Consider the following 19,894-nt stretch of genomic DNA (forward strand, 5'->3'; position numbering starts at 1 on the left):
TTTGCTAGTGTTATGGAAGAATGACAGCTTTAGTGCATTTTGAATGTGAAATTAACACCTAACTGAAAGTTGGTGATGCCTGTTGAAAAAGTAACACAAGTATTGACGTACAGGTAAGTGTAATGTGCATTGGATGGAGGCAGATCTGAATGTTAGCTTGAGGTTGAATTTAAGAAAGGTTTAAGCGGACTAAATGATGTTTGACACGTCACCAGAGAGTCATTTCACCAAAATATTAAGACATTTCAAAATAAAACATACACATGGATGAATCACTCACAATAAGATTAATATGATGCATTCAGAAAATACATTGAATTTACATTTTTCATGCTGACTTTAAAAATAAAAAGGGACTGGCTATTCTATACATGTCCTGACCAAACTTCCTGTTTGGGGGGGGGGGGGGGGGGGGGATACCTGGTTCATTTTAAAATAGCATACCGCTGTTACTATTTTTGCTGCATCTTTGTATGCTTAAAATACCCATTAAATAGTTTCATGAATGGTAACATACTATTGTACTTATTATTAAATAGTAAGGGAATTATGCTATTCACATTCAGCCAAGGTTCATCACGCTAATTCATAGGGTTTTTAAACGTGCATTAGCTTAAAGGTGCAGTGTGTGAATTTTCATCTAGTGGTGAGGTTGCGAATTGCAACCAACAGAAGTTACGGTGGCCAACAGGAAAAGATGTCGTCGTCTGAGAGAGCAGAGAGTAGCCAGTTAAGCAATTCTTTACAAAGATTAAGAAATTATGTTTACTTCATTATTCAGTAAAACAAAATGTTATTGTGAATATTATTGTTGTTACTTGTTGATCATGTGTTTTATTTGCTGACTTTAGCCAGTTTCTTTGCATGAAGAACAACATAGTAATGAAACGCGTTTGTCCGTTAAGGGCCACTGTAGAAATATGACGGCGCAAAATGGCGACTTGACATGTAAGGAGACCCGCGGTGTATGTAGACAGAAACTGCTCATTCTAAGGTAATAAAAACATAACGGTTCATTATGTAATGTCTATATACACCACTGCAAATATATTGCATACATATTACATATTGCATTTCTGCCAACAGATCCTCCTAAATATTACACAGTGCACCTTTAATACAAGGTGTTCTGGAATACTTTAAATTCTGTTATGCAGTCAAATATCTTTTTTTAATAATGACTGGTAAAATATATTAACAAACAATATAATTAACACACAAATATTCCTGGCGACCATTTCGTATTTCGAGATTTCGTATGATGGGATTCGTGTATATATGTAAATATTTTACAATCAAGCAAGCATGAAGGTCTACCCATAAACCTACTGTATCTGAGTGCGGCGTAAACAGATTATACAAATAAAATAATAATACAAATTTATTATTTTATAAATACATAAAATACACAAAAAATAGTTCTGTTAAAAATAGTTATAAACAAATAAGATAGTTAGGAACTGCAATGAGAGTGTTGGTTTTCCTTCCTCTTAGCTATGCTAGTTTCATGATCACACCATGGTCTCTTTCTTCTTGCATTATAATATAATTCTCAATTCAATATTTCATATCCATTTAACTGATTTATGTGATAATCTTTCAAAAATGGCATAGTGTACAATTGCAAAAGGTCATTATTGCAAAAATAAACCTCTTCAGGATAGTACAAAGTCCCTCTATGCCATGATCAGCCTGATGGGGGTTATTTTGCGATATTGACCGGGGCGGTTTACACCTGGCCACTTCATGCGTTTTCTGTGATCGAATCGTGAAACGACCAGGTGTAAATGCCCTCCGAAACGCATTCGAGACGGATTTAAATCCGATCGCTCAAACCACGTCAGGAGGAGATCTAGGACGCGTTCCAGACGAAACTGGACAAGTGTAAATGCATCTGGTTGTTGAAACCACATATGTACATTTTACTCCTCCCAAAAATGCAAAATAATAAACGTGTGAGACCGTATTATAGGCCATATGTCATGTTATAGTCAGATATGACGGCGCTACTGCAACACACATCGCCGAGATGAGCATCTATTCATCAAGCCAACGTGCAAACTATCGCAAGTGAAAGTGAAAGTAAGTCACAGACACTTAAACCACAATCATCTTCATTAAAAGTAGAGAACCGAAATGATCTTACCAGGGCTGTTGCCGCTCTCTCTTATTGCTCTTTGATTTTGACATTTTAGCTGATCAAATGTACTGTAGCTCATACAGTATCTGATGCTTTCGGTGACGTGAACTACATTAAATCTGCATATAGCGCGGGAATTGAAGATCGGATTTATATCCGTTTTACAAAAACACATTTGTGACCAGGTGTAAATGGAGTCGTTTTGATAAATCAGATGACGCATGAAGTGGCCAGGTGTAAACATGTAAACAGCCCCTTACTGTATACAGTATCATGATTGGCATAAGAAAACTCACTCCAGCTGTTGCCCTTAGTGTGGTGGCCTGAGATGGGGCCTGGGGTGCTGGGACAAGAGCTGCTGGTCACCTGGAACCTCTTCATACACTCCATTCCCACCACATCCTTACAGTGCTTATGACAGTTTACTCCACAGTCTGAAAGAAAGAGCAGGGTTAAAATGGTGCTGATGTGCTAATCTATAGGACACTGGTTGATTATCGTGTTCTAACCTTTGCAGTGGTAGCCTTGCTTTATGACTCCCCATAACTATTGGAGAATAGAGGGAGATAGAGTTAGATGAGGAGGTAAGAGCTGAGCTCCACAAATGCAATGGTCCTCAGTTTAAACACTCACAAATCCTCCGCAGGAGTCACAGAACGTGGGCCTTTTGAACGTGGTCTCGTGGAAGTTGTGGAGGTTGAAGCCGAGCTTAGCACACACTGACATCCCACGTATGAAATATGAAGTGATTTCCTCTCTACTGATCTCTCCTTCTCTGAAAAATAAAGGACAGAGGTTTGATTAATTTAATGAATTGTACACATGAGTCAATCAGGCCTATATTTGGGTATATCTGTGTATATCAGGGTATATTTGTGGCAATAGCCAACAATACATTATATGGGTCAAAATTATCCATTTTTCTTTTATGCCAAAAATCATTAGGATATTAAGTAAAGATCATGTTCCATGAAGATATTTTGTAAATTTCCAACCGTAAATATATAAAACATTTATTTTTGTGAGTGAGTGCAGCACAATCGTGAACATAAATGCACAACTTTAAAGGAGATTTTCTCAATGTTTCGATTTTTTTGCACCCTCAGATTCCAGATTTTCAAATAGTATCTCGGCCAAATACTGTCCTATCATAACAAACCATACATCAATAAAAAGCTTATTTATTCAGCTTTCATATGATGTATAAATCTCAATTTCAGAAAATTGACCCATGTGTCTGGTTTTGTGGTCCAGGGTCATATATATATATATAGCAATTAAGATGAATTGATCAAAAGTTTTATAATGTTACAAAATATTTCTATTTCAAATCAATCAAAAAATATTTTAGAATGATTTCTGAAGGATCATGTGACACAGAAGACTGGAGTAATAACACTGAAAATCCAGCTTTGCATCACAGGAATAAACAGTTTGGAATATTAAATGGATATTGTTTACTGTATTTTAAATCAAATATATGTACAGTAGCCATGGTGATTTTTAGATACTCCTTTCTAAAACATTTTTAAAAACTTTGGACGAAAATAAGTGTTTGTTCATTTCTTGTGTGTTTTTGGGGGTTGCGTCTATCAGAGTGTAGAAGGCCTCGTACCTATCGCTCTCGTGTGTGCAGAAGGAGAAGGGGAAATTTGCAGCAATCTTCTCAAAGTCCTCCAGAGAAATGTAGCCGTCCATGTTCAAATCATAGTTCTTCATGATGGACTGTAGGGGGCAACGCAATCATTGTTATCTTGAAAGCGAGAGACTGACATCTGAAATCTGTTTGTGACATTTGGTCTTGCACGCTATTAAGGAAGTGAGAGTGGACGGCCAGGAACCTGTCACTCTGTCACAGTAAGGAACTGGCCCTATAAGAGTGGGAATAAGCACGTTTCTCACTTACATCCACCATCTGCTTAACGTGTTTGGAGATGGTTGCGGGATCCAGGCGTGGAGTCAGTCCCGAACCCCACTCTGCAACCACTGGGGGCTTCACTGGAGCTACGGGCTGCAGAACAAGTGTGGTTACTTTACAGACCTGACCGTTTTGTTTTGACACTCACATGACACCAGCGCTCATAAGATCAGCAACGTTGGAAAACGTTATACAAACAAAGCCGTTTTATTTGTACCGTAAAATGCGAATGCTGTCACAGACAGAGGCTTTATAGGAAATAATCAAACAAAGCTTGTACGTAACAACACCCACACAGAAAGCAAGGAAGATAGCGATCGCGCGTCTTTCAGCAATGTGTCTTTTTTGTGGTTTTCTTTGAAGTGTTTGCACAAAGAGGAGTGCGCCGAGTCCTGTACCCACACATCAGAACGGGATACTCCCTGTCTATAAACGGGTCACATACAAGGTCAGACAATATGAAAACACTAGCATAAAGGTGATGATACACAGGGCAACTTTTTGAGCAATGTTGCTGGGTAATCTTGTTGCTTGGGCACTTTCTCATTGAAAATGGGCAATACATTTCTATCTGGATCATTTAGATCGATCGTGGGCCCTGTGTCTCATCTGGTTGCCCGCTGACGGCAACATTTCTCAAAAAGTTGCCCTGTGTATCATCACCTTAAGTCGTGGCTATCAGTCCATATGTCTAATATGTAATGCATGTCAAAGTTAGTGTATGCAGTCTTTTTAAGATGTTAGAGAACTACATTTTCATACTTTCTGAAGAGTGATAATAAATAATAAAGCCCAGGGTGTTGCTATGTGGTTGCTAAGGCGCTCTGAGCGGGTTTCAGGGTGTTTCCATGTGGTTTATAGTGTTATTGCTGGTTTCTTACTGAGCCATGTCAAAAGAGCACACCTCCAATTCTCTATGATATGATGGACCATGTATGGCATTTTTCGCCTGCGGTTGTTTGCAAAACTCCCAAGAACTTTTAAGATTATTGTGACCCAAAATTACTGAATTTGTAGTAGCTTTTTCAAAACTTGTGATGCCATTTGTGACCTTTTTTAGCTCTTTTGCAAGTCCAACTTGATTGCAAACTAGTCATTAGTAACTGGTGTCAATGACAGTAGGAGTATAATTACCTGTGAACATTTTAATGTATAAATTGCAAAAAATTGCATTTATTTTTTTATTTTTTTCAAAACATTTAGATGGATGGATAGAAGATAGATAGAAGATACATGGATGGATGATAGATAGATAGATAGATGGATATTCGAAGGATAGATAGATTGTAGATTGTATCTATAAATTAAAACATTTAAATACATTAATATTTAAGAAATATATAAGAATGAGAACCATGTCATTGACATTAATATCTTGTGTTAGGTGTTTGATTGAATCCTGAATCCTAAGTATGAGCAATAGCCAGATAGCAAGGCAATGTTTGTTTTGAGGGCCTCACCTGAATTTTGGGGTTCTTGGGTTCCTTTGCGTAGGAGAGCTCGTATATCTCATCCTCCGTGTAACACAAGTCTAGCGAGAGCTGTGGGCAAGGTGGGGCAGAACCGTTACACATGAGAGGACGCCTACTGTTTGCAATCCACATCTCTGAGTATCACACACAAACAGCCGAACATAACCACAAAGATGAGGGCTGCCCGGCGAGATGTTAAAAATACTAATTTAGGCTTATAAATAGATGCAGGTTCTCTATGGAAATCAAATAAAGACATGTTTACATGCTTCTAAATAGACAATTATTCCATGTACTGGTCGGGCCTGGTCAGGTATTTACACCCCACAGCATGCATGAGGCACAACAAACACTTCCGAGAAGAGAGGCTTTCCAGTATAAATGGATTTGTTGTTAATAAATCACTTTCAAACCACCATTTCCCCTGTCTCACCGTTAGCAGGTGCAGCAGGTCTTTGTTGGACTCAAACGGTGGGGTGCAGTCATGGATGGCCAACAAGTCGCTAATGTTGCTGTATAAATGCTGCAGTTTCCCCAAGTTGATCTTATCGTCCTCAAGGTAGTCTGGCAACGCCTCGTTGAGCGAGATTAGATCTTTGAGATGAACACCCAAGATGGGCACCTTGAATCCAGTGCATTCGCTGTACACCCGCCTGTAGTTTGAATAGTTGCTGTAGGATGACAGCAGCTCTGTGAGCTCACTGAGAGTCTGGGGGGAAAGGGAAAATAACAGGTATTGAGCCTTTCTGAGAAGTTACATCTCATTTAGTTTTAAAAAAGATAGCTTTTTTAATATTAGTTAAAGGTGCAGTAAGTGATTTCTGAGAAACACTGTTGATATTTTAAATCAACCCAAACAAACACCCCCCTCCCTTCATTGCTCCGCCCCCAAAATACATGAACACACAATAAAAGAGTGGATGACTCTTTATCATAGCTGCCAAGCTAAATAATGCTGAACGACAAGGAAAAACAAAAAATAAACAGAGTACGGGTACACAGAGTATATATAAGCAAGAGTTGGTTGTTAGTTTCCAGCAGCTCCAGACAAACAATGACACTCAAAACTGTCCTGTTACTATACCTAACATTACAATAACATATCTTGGTTCTGTGAAACGTGGCAAAACCAATGTTACTCTTTTATGGAGCAGAAACAACGCAACCTCAGGCCTTCCTGCTTAGGTCTCTCCAGCGCTGGAAAGCTTTTTTAATATTACCGCGGGTCCTAAAGCTCTTGGCTGATCATAACCCTTCTGTTTCCTGTGATAGTCCTCTGAGATTTTCTCTTTTGTATTTGTAATGTCTCTCGGCCATCTCTCTTTCTACAGTGATTCTTCAAATCTCCTTCTTGCTCACTCACTCTCTCCTCCCCCATGATGAGTGGACACGCCCCCTACTGCTCATTGGTTAACTCTCTCCTCCCCCATGATGAGTGGACACGCCCCCTACTGCTGATTGGTTAACTCTCTCCTCCCCCATGATGAGTGGACACGCCCCCTACTGCTGAATGGTCAACTCTCTCCTCCCCATGATGAGTGGACACGCCCCCTACTGCTGATTGGTTCACTCTCTCCTCCCCTTTCATGAGTGGACACGCCCCCTACTGCTGATTGGTTAACTCTCTCCTCCCCCATGATGAGTGGACACGCCCCCTACTGCTGAATGGTTAACTCTCTCCTCCCCATGATGAGTGGACACGCCCCCTACTGCTGATTGGTTCACTCTCTCCTCCCCTTTCATGAGTGGACACGCCCCCTACTGCTGATTGGGTATAAGTGTGTTGTGCTGCTCAGTCCAATCCAATTTCAACAGTGTTTCAGAAATCGCTTACTGCACCTTTGTAATTACATAATTTATTAATCTGTTTATTTCAACATACACTAATAAATTTTTTTACATTTCAAGTTGTATAAATTAATATAAGCACAATGTACACTACATTTCAAAAGTTTGGATTTCAAAAGATTTTTAATGTTATCTCATGCTGCATATCAGAAATGTATTAAAACAGTCATATTGTGAAATATAATTACAATTTTGCTATATTTTAAATATTAATTTAATTTAAACCATGATTTATGGAATTTTTGATGAACAGAAAGTTCAAAAGAACAGCATTTATTTGAAATAGAAATTGTAATATTATAAATGTATGTTGATTAATTTCATGCATCCTTGCTGAATAAAGGTATTCAGAGATGTATAGTACCCTGCTCGCAGAAACAGTTCAACCTAAAGCAACCTGCGCTGTCCTGTACCTTACACAAGAGCAAAACAGCAATATTGTTATTTCAACTGTCCTTCCAAAATAGGACAACAACTAAAATATTTACGTAAGGAGCCTGAATCCTTCAGTAAGATGGGCCCACAAAGAATCTGCAATCATTTTTGCACTGAATTTGGAGGGAAACCTAGATTTCTGTGGATTTGGCTCCACTAGACCTGCATACAACTAAACTAATATTAAACACTGAAAACAATGAAAATGATTGACTTATGGTCGCTGTTTGTAGAGATTGTTTCTAACTAATCAAAGAATCAATACACAGATCAATGACTTAAGATCAGGCAATTTGTTAAGCCCTTGTAAGAATAGTTGCGTGTGAGTAAAGGGGATGTGGCTAGTAAACCTAGGGGTCAGACAGACTGACCTTTGTGACATCAGAGGACAGCAGGCTGGCTGTATCTTTAAGACGAGAGATTGAACTATGACACAGGCCTCCTATCACCGCCATCAGAGTATTGAAGTTCTGTAGAGCTCTCAGCTTCTGCTCAAACAGGGGGACAGACAAGAGAAATGCCGTGAATCGTAGCATTACATTCTCTCGATGCATGGCAACACTTACATCCTCTTTCCTGTAAAAAAGCACTCGAGAGCGACAGTTATGCAACAGTTCTCCCAAATCATTTCCCAATACAGGAACATTACTCTCGAGTGGCAGACTTATACCGGTATTTCCTCACTGACGCATTTGCATTAGGTGTTTTCTTTTGGGTTGTCTTGTACGTACATTATGTTTGTGTGGTTATATAGGCCAGCACACAAAGCACATATGATGTAATCATTTCCTCTGAACCAATACATGAAATGCTCAGGCATCCTCAAAGTGAGCTTTCTTATAGGCTTATCCTGATAGATGTCACTCATCAACCGACCGATATGATGAATTAAAATTTTGTAATCCCAAAAATTTCAGTGTACAGTGTCATGTTGTAAAATGTTTTACGATGAGTCAGACATCTCACGGACACATATCACAGGCAACCTAAAAAACGAATTGCCGCAGGGTCGGAGATAAACCACATGTTTTGTCATGCTCTCTACAGAACATTTTACGTCAGTGTCTTGATGGAAAGTTACAGACGTACTGTTCCAGACTTCTGAAACATACATATTTCAACATGTACAATTCTTTCATTTTCAGATCCACAACAGAACACAACAGTGACTGCTCAGTGCTCACACAATTGGTTTCCAGGTGTGTTTCTCCAATTCATTTTCTCCAAAGAGTACTGTTTTTAAACATTCTTCAATAAAAGGTTTAAAGCCAAAATAATCACAACGGTACAAACTTTGATTAGAAGCTAAATATACTATAAAATAAGTAAAATATTGCGTATGAACTACAAATTCCATAAAGCACTGGCTTGGATGTAATCAAAACAGCAATTATTGATTATATACTGATTTGACTGATACTGTGTGGTGATTATTTAAACTATTAATTATAGGTAATTCATTGTAAGTATAGACTACAGACATTTTATAAAAAATATTAGTGCTATAAATATCTATATTAGTGCTGTTAAATCGATGAATAGCATCTAACATATATTTGTGTGTATATAATATATGTATATATATATAATATAAATATTATATGTGTACACACATGCATATATGTATGCATGTATATGGATATATGTGTGTGTGTGTGTGTGTATATGTATATATACACATGCATATATTTTATATATAAATATAAAACATATATACACACAATGTATTATATAAACACTAACTTTTATGTTAGATACAATTAATCAATTGGACACACACACACACATATACAGTATATATATATAGTTAGTTAATAATTCATATTAATAATTTAAATATATATATCAAAGTAATCAGATCTTTGTTGCCACATCATATCGCTTCCTCTCCAGGATTATGGGTAGTGTAGATCTTTATTGAGAATTTGACTAGTGCACCTGCTTTTTAAAAAAATATTCTAAATAATCATATACCATAATTTATTGAACAACCTCTGATTCTATTGTAGGTGTCTTGAAGTGTTTATATTTCATTGCTAAAATTCAATTTCTCAGGAGAAAATTAATGTGACTTGCATTTGGGGAAGCCTACCGTTGCGCTCGACTGAATGTGTGTGTGTGTGTTTGTATGTAATTACCTGTGCTACATGAATGAACTTGGTGAAGACCTCTGCTCGCTGCTGTGGGGTGTGTCTGTTGAGGATCATGAGCTGGACCCACTGGGAGACTCCGTTGCAGAGCATGACAGAGCGCTCGAGCGCCGGATTATCCCTCACTGAGCCGTGAACCACGTAACTGCGGTAGTCCAGAAACTAACGTGACACACAACAACAGTCTCAGCTGAATGCAGATGTGGCGAGCACTCACGAATGTGATCGACAAGACATAACGATCCTCTGATATGATATGACATGTCCTGGTATGAGTGCAACGGGTGTGATTATGGTTGCTTTATTAGTCAGCGTAAGTCTGTGCCGTCACTTCAGCATTATACTGAGGTTAGACTGTCACATAAACTCTAGCTTTGCCTGCAACATCTGGTCAGATGTGAGAGATACTGTCATAAGCCTTCAGGGTGACTTACTGAGACGTTGCAGAAGTTTTTGAACTCCAAGTAGCTGAGGTGTTCGGCCATCTCATCTGGTTCCATGTGGTCAAACAGCAGCGAAACCTTCCTTTTCTTCACAGAGGGAGAGGGAGTCTGGGAAACATTCACTGGAGGATTACTGCTTTCAGACATAGTGATGGACAGACAGAAACCAAATAGATCGTCACAAATCAGACTGGTGAAGACAAGAATGTAGTCAGAAACAAAGAGTTATACTGAAACAAATGACTTATACTGTTACGAAGCTCGTCACATATAAACTATAGTACAGTAAGCAATACTATAAAATTACACAAGTTGAATTACGTAGTGTCTAAACAAATCAAAACTATCAAAAAAATGTTTTCACTTACAGTAGATGTACAGGTGAAACTCGAATATCGTGCAAAAGTTCATTTATTTCAGTAATTCAACTTAAAAGGTGAAACTAATATATTATATAGACTCATTACATGCAAAGTGAGATATTTCAAGCCTTTATTTGTTATAATTTTGATGATTATGGCTTACAGCTTATGAAAACCTTTTCACAATATTCTAATTTTGAATTTGGGGTTTTCATAAGCTGCATAATCATCAAAATTATAACAAATAAAGGCTTGAAATATCTCACTTTGCATGTAATGAGTCTATATAATATATTAGTTTCACCTTTTAAGTTGAATTACTGAAATAAATGAACTTTTGCACGACATTCTAATTTGTCGAGTTTCACCTGTAAGGTTACTAACGCTCTGTCAATGACCGAAAGATTTTCTGGCATGCCAATAAAGCTACTTGAATCTCGAATATAAAAACTCTCACATGTAAGGTGTATTGAAGAGCTGATAGTGTGAATCGGTTCCTTCAACCCTGACCAGAGCCCAGAGATCTCCCATTGCTTCTTCTAACAGAGGGTCCGCCTCAAACATCAGTCGGAACTGATTCATCCACTGCCTGAGACAGACACAGAAGAAGCGGAGGACAACGAATCCAATCAATCCTTTCATTCATTAACTGATTTTTAGGTGCATGTGTGAATGTTGTGGATCCACCAACCTGATGAAGTGGCAGATTTGTGGGCGCCTCTGTCCCCTTTTCTCTGCAGGACAATCCTTATATGTTTTAACAAGTCAAGGAGGAAGAACAGAAGAACGAGACTACAAACACTTACACTCAGTGAAAATAATCCGCCCTCAAAAACAGGGCAGCTCTTGTTTCATTGTCAGTGGGATTAAGAGCCATGTGAGGCTGCGACTGAACCCAAGACTATTCTATGAATGATGGACGAGGTAAAATAATGGCAGTGGTGCTTGAAGGAGGATATAGAGAAAGCAGCTTATGGGCGAAGATGTGTGATGGTACGACCCAGTTATGCATCATCAGGGTCATATGGACAAGCTGCGTCCCTCTCATCAGTTTCCCTTCCGAGTCTACAAAACAAAATGTTTAGAATTAGAAACAAGATGGTTTCCAGGGCATTGAGCCCACCTTGTCCTCTCTAAACATGGCTTGGATTTCACATTCAATCTGGAAATCGCACATCTTATAAAAGTCTTCTTCTCAATATCCCACGTGACTTCAGGAATCATTCATGCTTAGCAGAAGTGGTTCTGGACGAGTTTAGTATTATTTCAATGTTTTTGACCGATGACCAATAAATGGCCGATATTAAAGGGGCTATATGGCTATATTTAATCGCTTTTTAATTACCAATGTGTGAATAGACACCTTTTCCGACTTCCTAGTTTGTCTATGAAAGCCCGTAGACTGATTTTTATGTTTTTGCTGGGCAATGTGATGTTTACGCGCTCCTCTCTTCTGTTCAATGACACATTAAATGAGAGCTTATAATGTTATTCATTCAAACTACTGTATAGTCTCGCATAGCCAGATCTATACAGTCTCAAATATACTTTATAATCAAACTTTCATAACAGTGTCATTTTAATTACCTCATCTGTCGTCATGATGTCGGTGAATTGCAGAGCTGGTGTAAACAAATCAACATCGCTATGATCAGATGCTTTCTTAACTTCTGTTTTCTCACCGCTGGCGTTTTTGTTGTGTGTTTATTTTGTTATTGAGAGGAAAGCGTGCAGCACATTTTTATATATTCATATAATCGTCGCTGTCAGCAGTGTGGATGTTCGTTTATAGTATATCGCTGCAAAGGTATTTCCAACTTCTTTTAACTTTTAAGCAAAGAACGAAAATAACTTTGCCATGATTGAGTAAATCGGGTCTTTTGTATGTTACGTGTGCACGAGCGCGAGCTGCAGTTCACTTAACAGCCACCGGTGTTGCTATGCTAATAACAAGTGCTTCTGAATTCTACATTCTCTTTAAAATGTTCCTTTTTAGGGTGAATATTACTTTAATGTACAGTGTGGAGGTGAATATTCATTTTGAGGTTTGCTAATGATTACATTTTAACAGTGTTATTAAATGATGATTATTTTTAATTTTCAACTTCAGTGAGAATAAGATGACGGAAAAGGTTATCTAAAGGTAAAAAAGTGGAAAATAAACATGAAATATTTAGTATCAACCAATACTGATGCAATTAAAAACCTCAAATATTGACCAATAACAGATATGGTATAAATATATAGTGGATCCCTATAGTTTAATACTTAAAAATAATGCAAAGTGTATTTTATAAAGGGGGATGATGAAAAAAACAACTGAGGGAGAGAGGGAGAGACATCTAAAGATAGAGAGAGCAAGAGAGAGGGCAGGCCTGCGAAACTGAGGCGCACAATCAGGCTTTGTCTCATTAGCATAGAGGGACAAACACATTCCCAGGCCTTGAATGCTAGTAAACCAAAAGATTTCCCTCTGTTTCTCTTTTTCTTTCTCCCTCTCTCTTTGACAAGATCAGCTGTCCCCCTGTCCCTCAAAATACTCGGCAGACTTACATAATCTGGCTGGCACAGGGATACTGGGAATGATGGGCGCATGAGGCCAGGGACAGGGCTGAAAACCCCAGAAAAGTGGGAGATATATGACTTTCTGTTCTGACAAGTGACTTGACATTAACTTTTTTTCTCACCAGCCATTGTGGCTAGTGGTTACTAGCCAATCAGCATTTTTACTGGCCACAATTTTGACATAGATACCATGGGGGAAAACTGCCATATAGATATTTTTTAATATTATCTCATAATTCGGCAGTAGGTATATTAGGCTGCTGTCACTTTAATACGTGACACACTGATCTATTATAGTGTTACACATACATTTTTATGTTCACTTAAAACATAACTGACTGTGTTTACGTGAATACTTGCCAAGACTAGCATTTTAACATTATTGTGTGTGTATTTGACTGTTTAAAGGAACACTCCACCGTTTTTTCATATTAAACTATGTTATTCCCTTAACTAAGACGAGTTGATACACACCTCTCTCGTCTCAGTGCGTGTACTCAATCACTCTGGCGCGCGGCAACACTTTGATAGCACTTAGCATAGCCCAGTTCATTCATTAGGATCCAAACAGAGATGAAGTTAGAAGCGACCAAACACCTCCACGTTTTCCCTATTTAAATACAGTTACACGAGTAGTTACACGACCAAGTATGGTGACACAAAATAAAAGTGGCGCTTTTCTAAGCGGGTAAAATGGATAACTATGTATGGCGGAATAGCACTTGGGAGCACTTCGACTCGGCGCAGTAATATCATCACAGTAATGTGACTCTCGTGTAACTGTATTTAAATAGGGAAAACGTGGAGGTGTTTGGTCGCTTCTAACTTCATCTCTGTTTGGATCCTAATGAATGAACTGGGCTAAGCTAAGTGATATCGAAGTGTCGCCGCGCGCCAGAGCGATTGAGTACACGCACTGAGACGAGAGAGGTGTGTATCAACTCGTCTTAGTTAAGGGAATAACATAGTTTAATATGATTTTTTAAACTAAATTATTCTTTAAGCGCAATAAGCAGCAACAAATAACTAATTTAGTAGGCTACTGAGAGGCGGCTTTATGTGCGCACACTTGGGTGTGAGCACAAAATCGGAGAGATGAGAGAGCAAGAAAGCGCAGCTGGAGTCATGTATTCTGTGGGAAATGAGTATTGGAAGTGTTTCAGATATTTCAGTATCGATAAGCATTGAAAAATTGACGTATATATTATATATAAATTTCAACCCGGGTGTTAATGTGAACTACTTTAACTACTCATTTGGTCATGTTTTCTTCATGAAAACATCAGGACAAGCAACCTGTTGAATGCAAATGGCTGTCATGAAGGGTGAAGCTGACACCGACAGACAGATGAGGTGAGTCGAACACTGACCGAAGCAGTGGAGGCAGCGGAGGATGAGCTCGTCCAGGCTGGCAGAGCGGAAAGAGTGAGCCGGTGGACTCTGAAGAACCCGGCTGATCTCCTGAGGACTCGGGCAAGTCATTCTCCTCTGAACTGGTCTTCTGCTCTTTATCACAGCACAGGATTTCCTGCTGCTGTAAACACGTGTGAAAAAAAAAAGGTATATTCAAATAAACCAATGCTGATCAACATTACAAGAGAGACATAGACACAAGCATTTATTCTAAATTCCCAAACATTAACAAACTAAACATAGTATAGCAACAGTTCACAGAACAGACGTTAGCCGCCAATCAAACCACAATAGTATCACATCGGTCACTTGTCTTTACCAGGCTAAGCAGCATTTAGATCTTTTGTTTAATATTATTATTAAATATGTTGTTGATGTTGAACACTTCATTTGTGGTTTTCTAATGCTGCATTGAAAACCGCAGCAGTGATGGTGTTCATTTTTATTTTTAAAATGGCTGTGTCTTGGGTTATATGTGATGTGGTTGTGAGAAATGTTGTGTTAAGTGTTCTGTTTTGCTTAGACTACCTCTTAGGTATTAGCACATACACCTAAATATACTGTATAGCCACCTAAAGGCCCTGTATACTTTATTTTCTGCATTCCGCTCCGTCTCGCGAGCCTTTTAAAGTGTATACTCCTTAGGGCGTGAGCTTGGAAAACACGTCCGGCGCCTGCACACTATCTAGTGGACTTTGTTTTTTTTAATCCCTCAAATCATTCGCACATGTTGTACGCACACAGTCTGCGCAGTCACAAAAAAAACGTCACCCTACTGATGATGAAAATTACTTCACGCGGACCATCGCGGAATGTGGACCGCTGAAATATGCTTTGGGCTTAAAGGGATAGTTCACCCAAAAATGTTAATTATCCCATACTTTTCTTACCCTCAAGCCATCCTAGGTGTGTATATGACTTTCTTCTTTCAGCAAAAGACACTCAGAGTTATATAAAAAAATACCCTGGCTCGTCCAAATTATAATGGGAGTGAATGTTTCCGCCGGAACTAGACTCGCGTCCGGCTATTAGTTAGAAGCCAGTGATTATAGTTTATGAAGTTATAAATATGGATATTTTTCTTACAAAAACACGTCGCTTCACTTCAGAAGGCATCTATTAACCCCTGGAGCCGCATGGATATCTTTTATGAAGGATGGATGCACTTTTTTTGGGCTTAAAAAAAATGGTACCATTCACTCCCATTATAAAGCTTGCCAGGGTATTTTTTTTATATAACTCAGAATGTGTTTGGCTGAAAGAAAAAAGTACACCTAGGATGGCTTAAGAATGAGTAAATTATGGGATAATTTTTATTTTTGTGTTAACTATCCCTTTAAATTGTTTGTTTATTCTAATATCCTGTTTCTTTTCTAGTAAGTCTGACAGTTTCACATGGAGTACATCATAAAAAAATGTCATAGACAAACAATGTAGGAGAGAACTGAGTCATATTAAAGGGTGAGAAGAGCATGTGATATTTTGACTTGGGCCAATAAGCAACCACATAGAAACTCCCTAGCAACCATCCAGAACTCCTTAGCAACCACTTAAAAAAAGCCCTAACAACCAGTCAAAACTCCCCAACAACTACTGAAAGGGGGTCATTCTACACATTTTGTTCCAATGACTTCCATTCTTACGCATGCAAATGTGGGGTACAGAAAAACACTAGGCCTAACTCAAGCAAAGAAGCATTTCGCTGCACCCCAAAGTTCGAATTTACATCACGTGAAGACGTTTGACCAATAAAAGACTGATACGCCACACCATGACCTTGAATAAAAGAATGCAAACTTAAAATCTATGCAGAACACCTTAGAAACAACATATAAACAACCAACCAACCAGCCAGAACACACCAATACCTACTTAGAAACGCCCTAGTAACCACACCGAACACTTAAGCAAACACTTAGAAATGCCCTAGCAACCAAACAAGCACCCAAATAGTCTTGCAACCACCCAGACAACCACTTGAATCAAACAAACTAGAAATCGAGCAACTATACAGAACACATTAGCAACCACTTAGAAACACCCTAGTAACAACCCAGACCAACTTAGCAGCCATCCAGAAATACCCTATAGCTAGTAACCACTTATAAATATCTTAGCAACCACTTAGAAACGCCCTAACAACCTGCCAGTACACTCTAACCCACAGAAGACCTAGTGAATAAATAGTGAATAACCCAAGCAACTAGGGGAATGGGCATTTTCAATTCGATTCATCAATTCGATTCACAAGCTTGCGATTTCAATTCGATATCGATTAATTGTGGCCTATCAGGTAAAGATGGCAAAACTAAAGAACATGATAAGTAGAAATACAATGAATATGCAATATAGTCGATATATTTATCAAAATGCTCCTACCTAAGTAAATTTTTCTAGCAGACTAACAAGTTTTTAGACATTGAATGGCTTTTCTGAGGATGACATTATGACATTATATTTAGCCTACAAGCTGTCTTATTGATGTCATCCGCGATTGAAACACTGAGCGCTTACATGAGACATGAACATGATACGGATTTCAGTGTATCTTTCAACATACCTTCTAAATCATGTTTATTTCATGCTGTATAACTGCAATAAAGCGCGGAAGAGATGATCATTCACGTGCGCTTCGTGAAGGCGCCGTATGACGTTCCGCCAGCGCCACAATCAAGAGCGCCAAAACGGTAAAGCTATTGTTTGAATTTCGTAATAGATTTGACAGAATTTTATAGCTAAGATGTTGTTTCATATCAGAAGTAATAAAGCACCAAGCTTATTGCGACGTACTGGATGTGAGGCGCGTGTTTAAGTGGTTTATTCGTCAACGGAAAATAGACTGAAAGATCGACTTTTGTGATTGAGGCCTCGGTCAGAACTGACCAAAAATATTTTACGTTTTGAATTTTTTACATTTTTGCTTCATAAATGGCATGACACTTGGTGACTTTTGTGGCAGTATTATGTGAACACACACACACACACACACACACACACACACACACACACACACACACACAAAATCATGTTAATGTATGTAAAAAAAAAAAAATAGAATAAAAAATCAATAGGCTAATAACAATATATCAAATTAATTTTAATGGGACATTTTTATTAAACATATATTAGATTGATTTTTCTGAAGAAAAAGGGTTCAGAGGGGAATTAATCAGTTCTTCAAAATGAGAATGGATAAAAAAATGGCTGCTTTTTACAGCACTACTAGAAACCACCTTAGCACCTTTGCAGTGAGTTTTGCACAGAGCAAGCAACACTATCTAGTGGCTTAAATTGTTCAGATGAAAACCTGCAAGTATGTTTACAACAGGTGCTAAATTAAATATTATTTATATAACTAATTTTTTTTATGACCCCAGGAGCCTTTGACCAAGAGCAATGGGTTCCACTTGAAGTCTGCTGCACAGGCCGTGTACGTGTGTGACTGTTCGCGCTCTGCAAGCCCTACCGGTAAATCAAGTAAGTTGATGTTTATAGTATATGTAAGGTTGTGTGTTGATATCTGCCGCCCTATACAGAGACAGTAGATGCTACTATTCAGGCCGTCAATGTCACAGGAAGAGAGACAGTTAGAGAGTGTTGATAAGCATCTCTGTCTCTCTGCTTTGCTCTCTCTTTTATCAGTCACTCACAAATAAAAACAACAACATTGTTCATCAGTCTACCAGTCTGTAAAATCCACATCTGTTGCTGGCTGTGTAAGTTAAGTAATATTTCCTTCTTGGACTTGGACATCGTGTCTCTGACAGCATCAGCAAGAATCACTGTGGTCTGTGACGGTAGTGTCACGAACAGGAAGTTGGTCGTGACTGCAGAGAAGTAGCGATGAGTTCTTAGAACGTCCAGACTCCTCCCAAACGCTCTCTCTCCCTTCCTCCTGAACCAATGACCAGTTCAACACACTCGTTTTCAATTCTCTCTGCACACATACGCACTGACCTTCTCATCTCATTAAGCAAACCAAGTCTAACCACTGAGATCAGGGCTACACGAATACACACTCAAGCCAGTTACAAGTTCGTAGACCAGGAAGAAATGTGTCCTTCCTATTTATCCCTTTATAAAAATATTTCCTTCTCTTCCTTTCATTCTATTTCTGACAGGCCAGATATTAGACATGACTGCATAATGCAAATTCCCCATCACATTTTCACCTCTCTTTTGCTTATTTGCATCAACCTGCTCTACGGCTGATGACAATACACAATACACACTCTGCACACATACACATAGATAAAGACACACACGTACAGTAAACAAATAAGGGGAAATGCACTTTGTTAATGTAAATTAATTTGAAAAAAAGTCTATGCAAATGTATATGCAGGAATCACCTGGGACCTGGTGATACAATGTTGTACAATTTGGTGTTATTGTAAAAAATTAAAAGTGAAGTCAGAATCTAAACTTAAAACAAAGCCCTGTGCTTTTCTTTAAGAGTTACCTCAATTTTATCTTATATTGCTATTTAACTCTTTCCCTGCCATTGACAGAATTTTCTGTCATTTATGACAACGCTTCCCCGCCATTGATGATAATTTCCAGCAATCCGTGTTTTCATTGTTATATGGTAGGGGGCGCTATTACCCGTCTTCCTATAGAGTACTAAATCTCCGGATCAAAACACAGGAGAAGAAGAAGCAGAAACAAGCGATTAAAGCATTGTGACTGCGAAGCTTTGAGTGTGTTGATGGACTCGATCGACTCCATTTGTGTTTCGATCATCGTTCTGAATCCGATCGGGACGTAGTTTTTGACAAAAACACGATTTTCTCAGCTTTTTGTCCAAAATGTTGCTGTTTTTAATGAAACTTACCCACAAGTGTTGATAAAAAAAGAATGCATGAAGCTAGAATACTGTGCTCATGCCACTCAATTGCATTTTTATGTATTGTAATTTTGACTTTTTAAACTGTCAATGTGATAAATTATTGTAAAAAAAATCCCCAAAGGTGCTGTCACATTGGCAATATTTCAGCGAACATTAGTGTGTGGGTATCTAGAGGTTGGAGTAATGGGCATCCTGAAAGGTCTTTACAATGGGTCGCAAAAGCCCGGGACACACCAAGCCAACGTCAAAGAACTAGCGGTGACGAAAGCTGACAGTTGTCGTCGCCTCTAATCGCCACG

General features: G+C 38.5%; 1 protein-coding gene across 6 annotated transcripts in view; it reads right to left on the reverse strand.

Annotated features, from left to right (window-relative positions):
• The window catches only part of rasgrp4 (RAS guanyl releasing protein 4), a 29,004-nt gene that overhangs the window by 5,050 nt on the left and 4,060 nt on the right, over positions 1 to 19,894 (reverse strand). For 2 of the 6 annotated variants that reach the window (XM_079620905.1, XM_079620909.1), the window contains exons 2-15: positions 14,704 to 14,867; positions 11,728 to 11,833; positions 11,460 to 11,522; positions 11,226 to 11,357; positions 10,398 to 10,539; positions 9,952 to 10,125; positions 8,185 to 8,301; positions 5,964 to 6,239; positions 5,519 to 5,599; positions 4,047 to 4,151; positions 3,756 to 3,865; positions 2,774 to 2,915; positions 2,650 to 2,686; positions 2,437 to 2,574 (exon numbers count right to left, since the gene is read on the reverse strand). In XM_079620905.1, coding sequence (XP_079477031.1) covers positions 2,437 to 2,574; positions 2,650 to 2,686; positions 2,774 to 2,915; positions 3,756 to 3,865; positions 4,047 to 4,151; positions 5,519 to 5,599; positions 5,964 to 6,239; positions 8,185 to 8,301; positions 9,952 to 10,125; positions 10,398 to 10,539; positions 11,226 to 11,357; positions 11,460 to 11,522; positions 11,728 to 11,833; positions 14,704 to 14,867 — 1,787 coding nt within the window. Of the gene's footprint in view, positions 1 to 2,436; positions 2,575 to 2,649; positions 2,687 to 2,773; positions 2,916 to 3,755; positions 3,866 to 4,046; positions 4,152 to 5,518; positions 5,600 to 5,963; positions 6,240 to 8,184; positions 8,302 to 9,951; positions 10,126 to 10,397; positions 10,540 to 11,225; positions 11,358 to 11,459; positions 11,523 to 11,723; positions 11,834 to 14,703; positions 14,868 to 17,306; positions 17,434 to 19,894 lie in introns of those variants that run through there. The other 4 variants (XM_079620904.1, XM_079620908.1, XM_079620907.1 and 1 more) reach the window with 3 other exon arrangements.

This window comes from Phoxinus phoxinus (genome assembly GCF_949152265.1).
Source record: "Phoxinus phoxinus genome assembly, chromosome: 8".
Classification (NCBI taxonomy): Eukaryota; Metazoa; Chordata; class Actinopteri; order Cypriniformes; family Leuciscidae; genus Phoxinus; species Phoxinus phoxinus.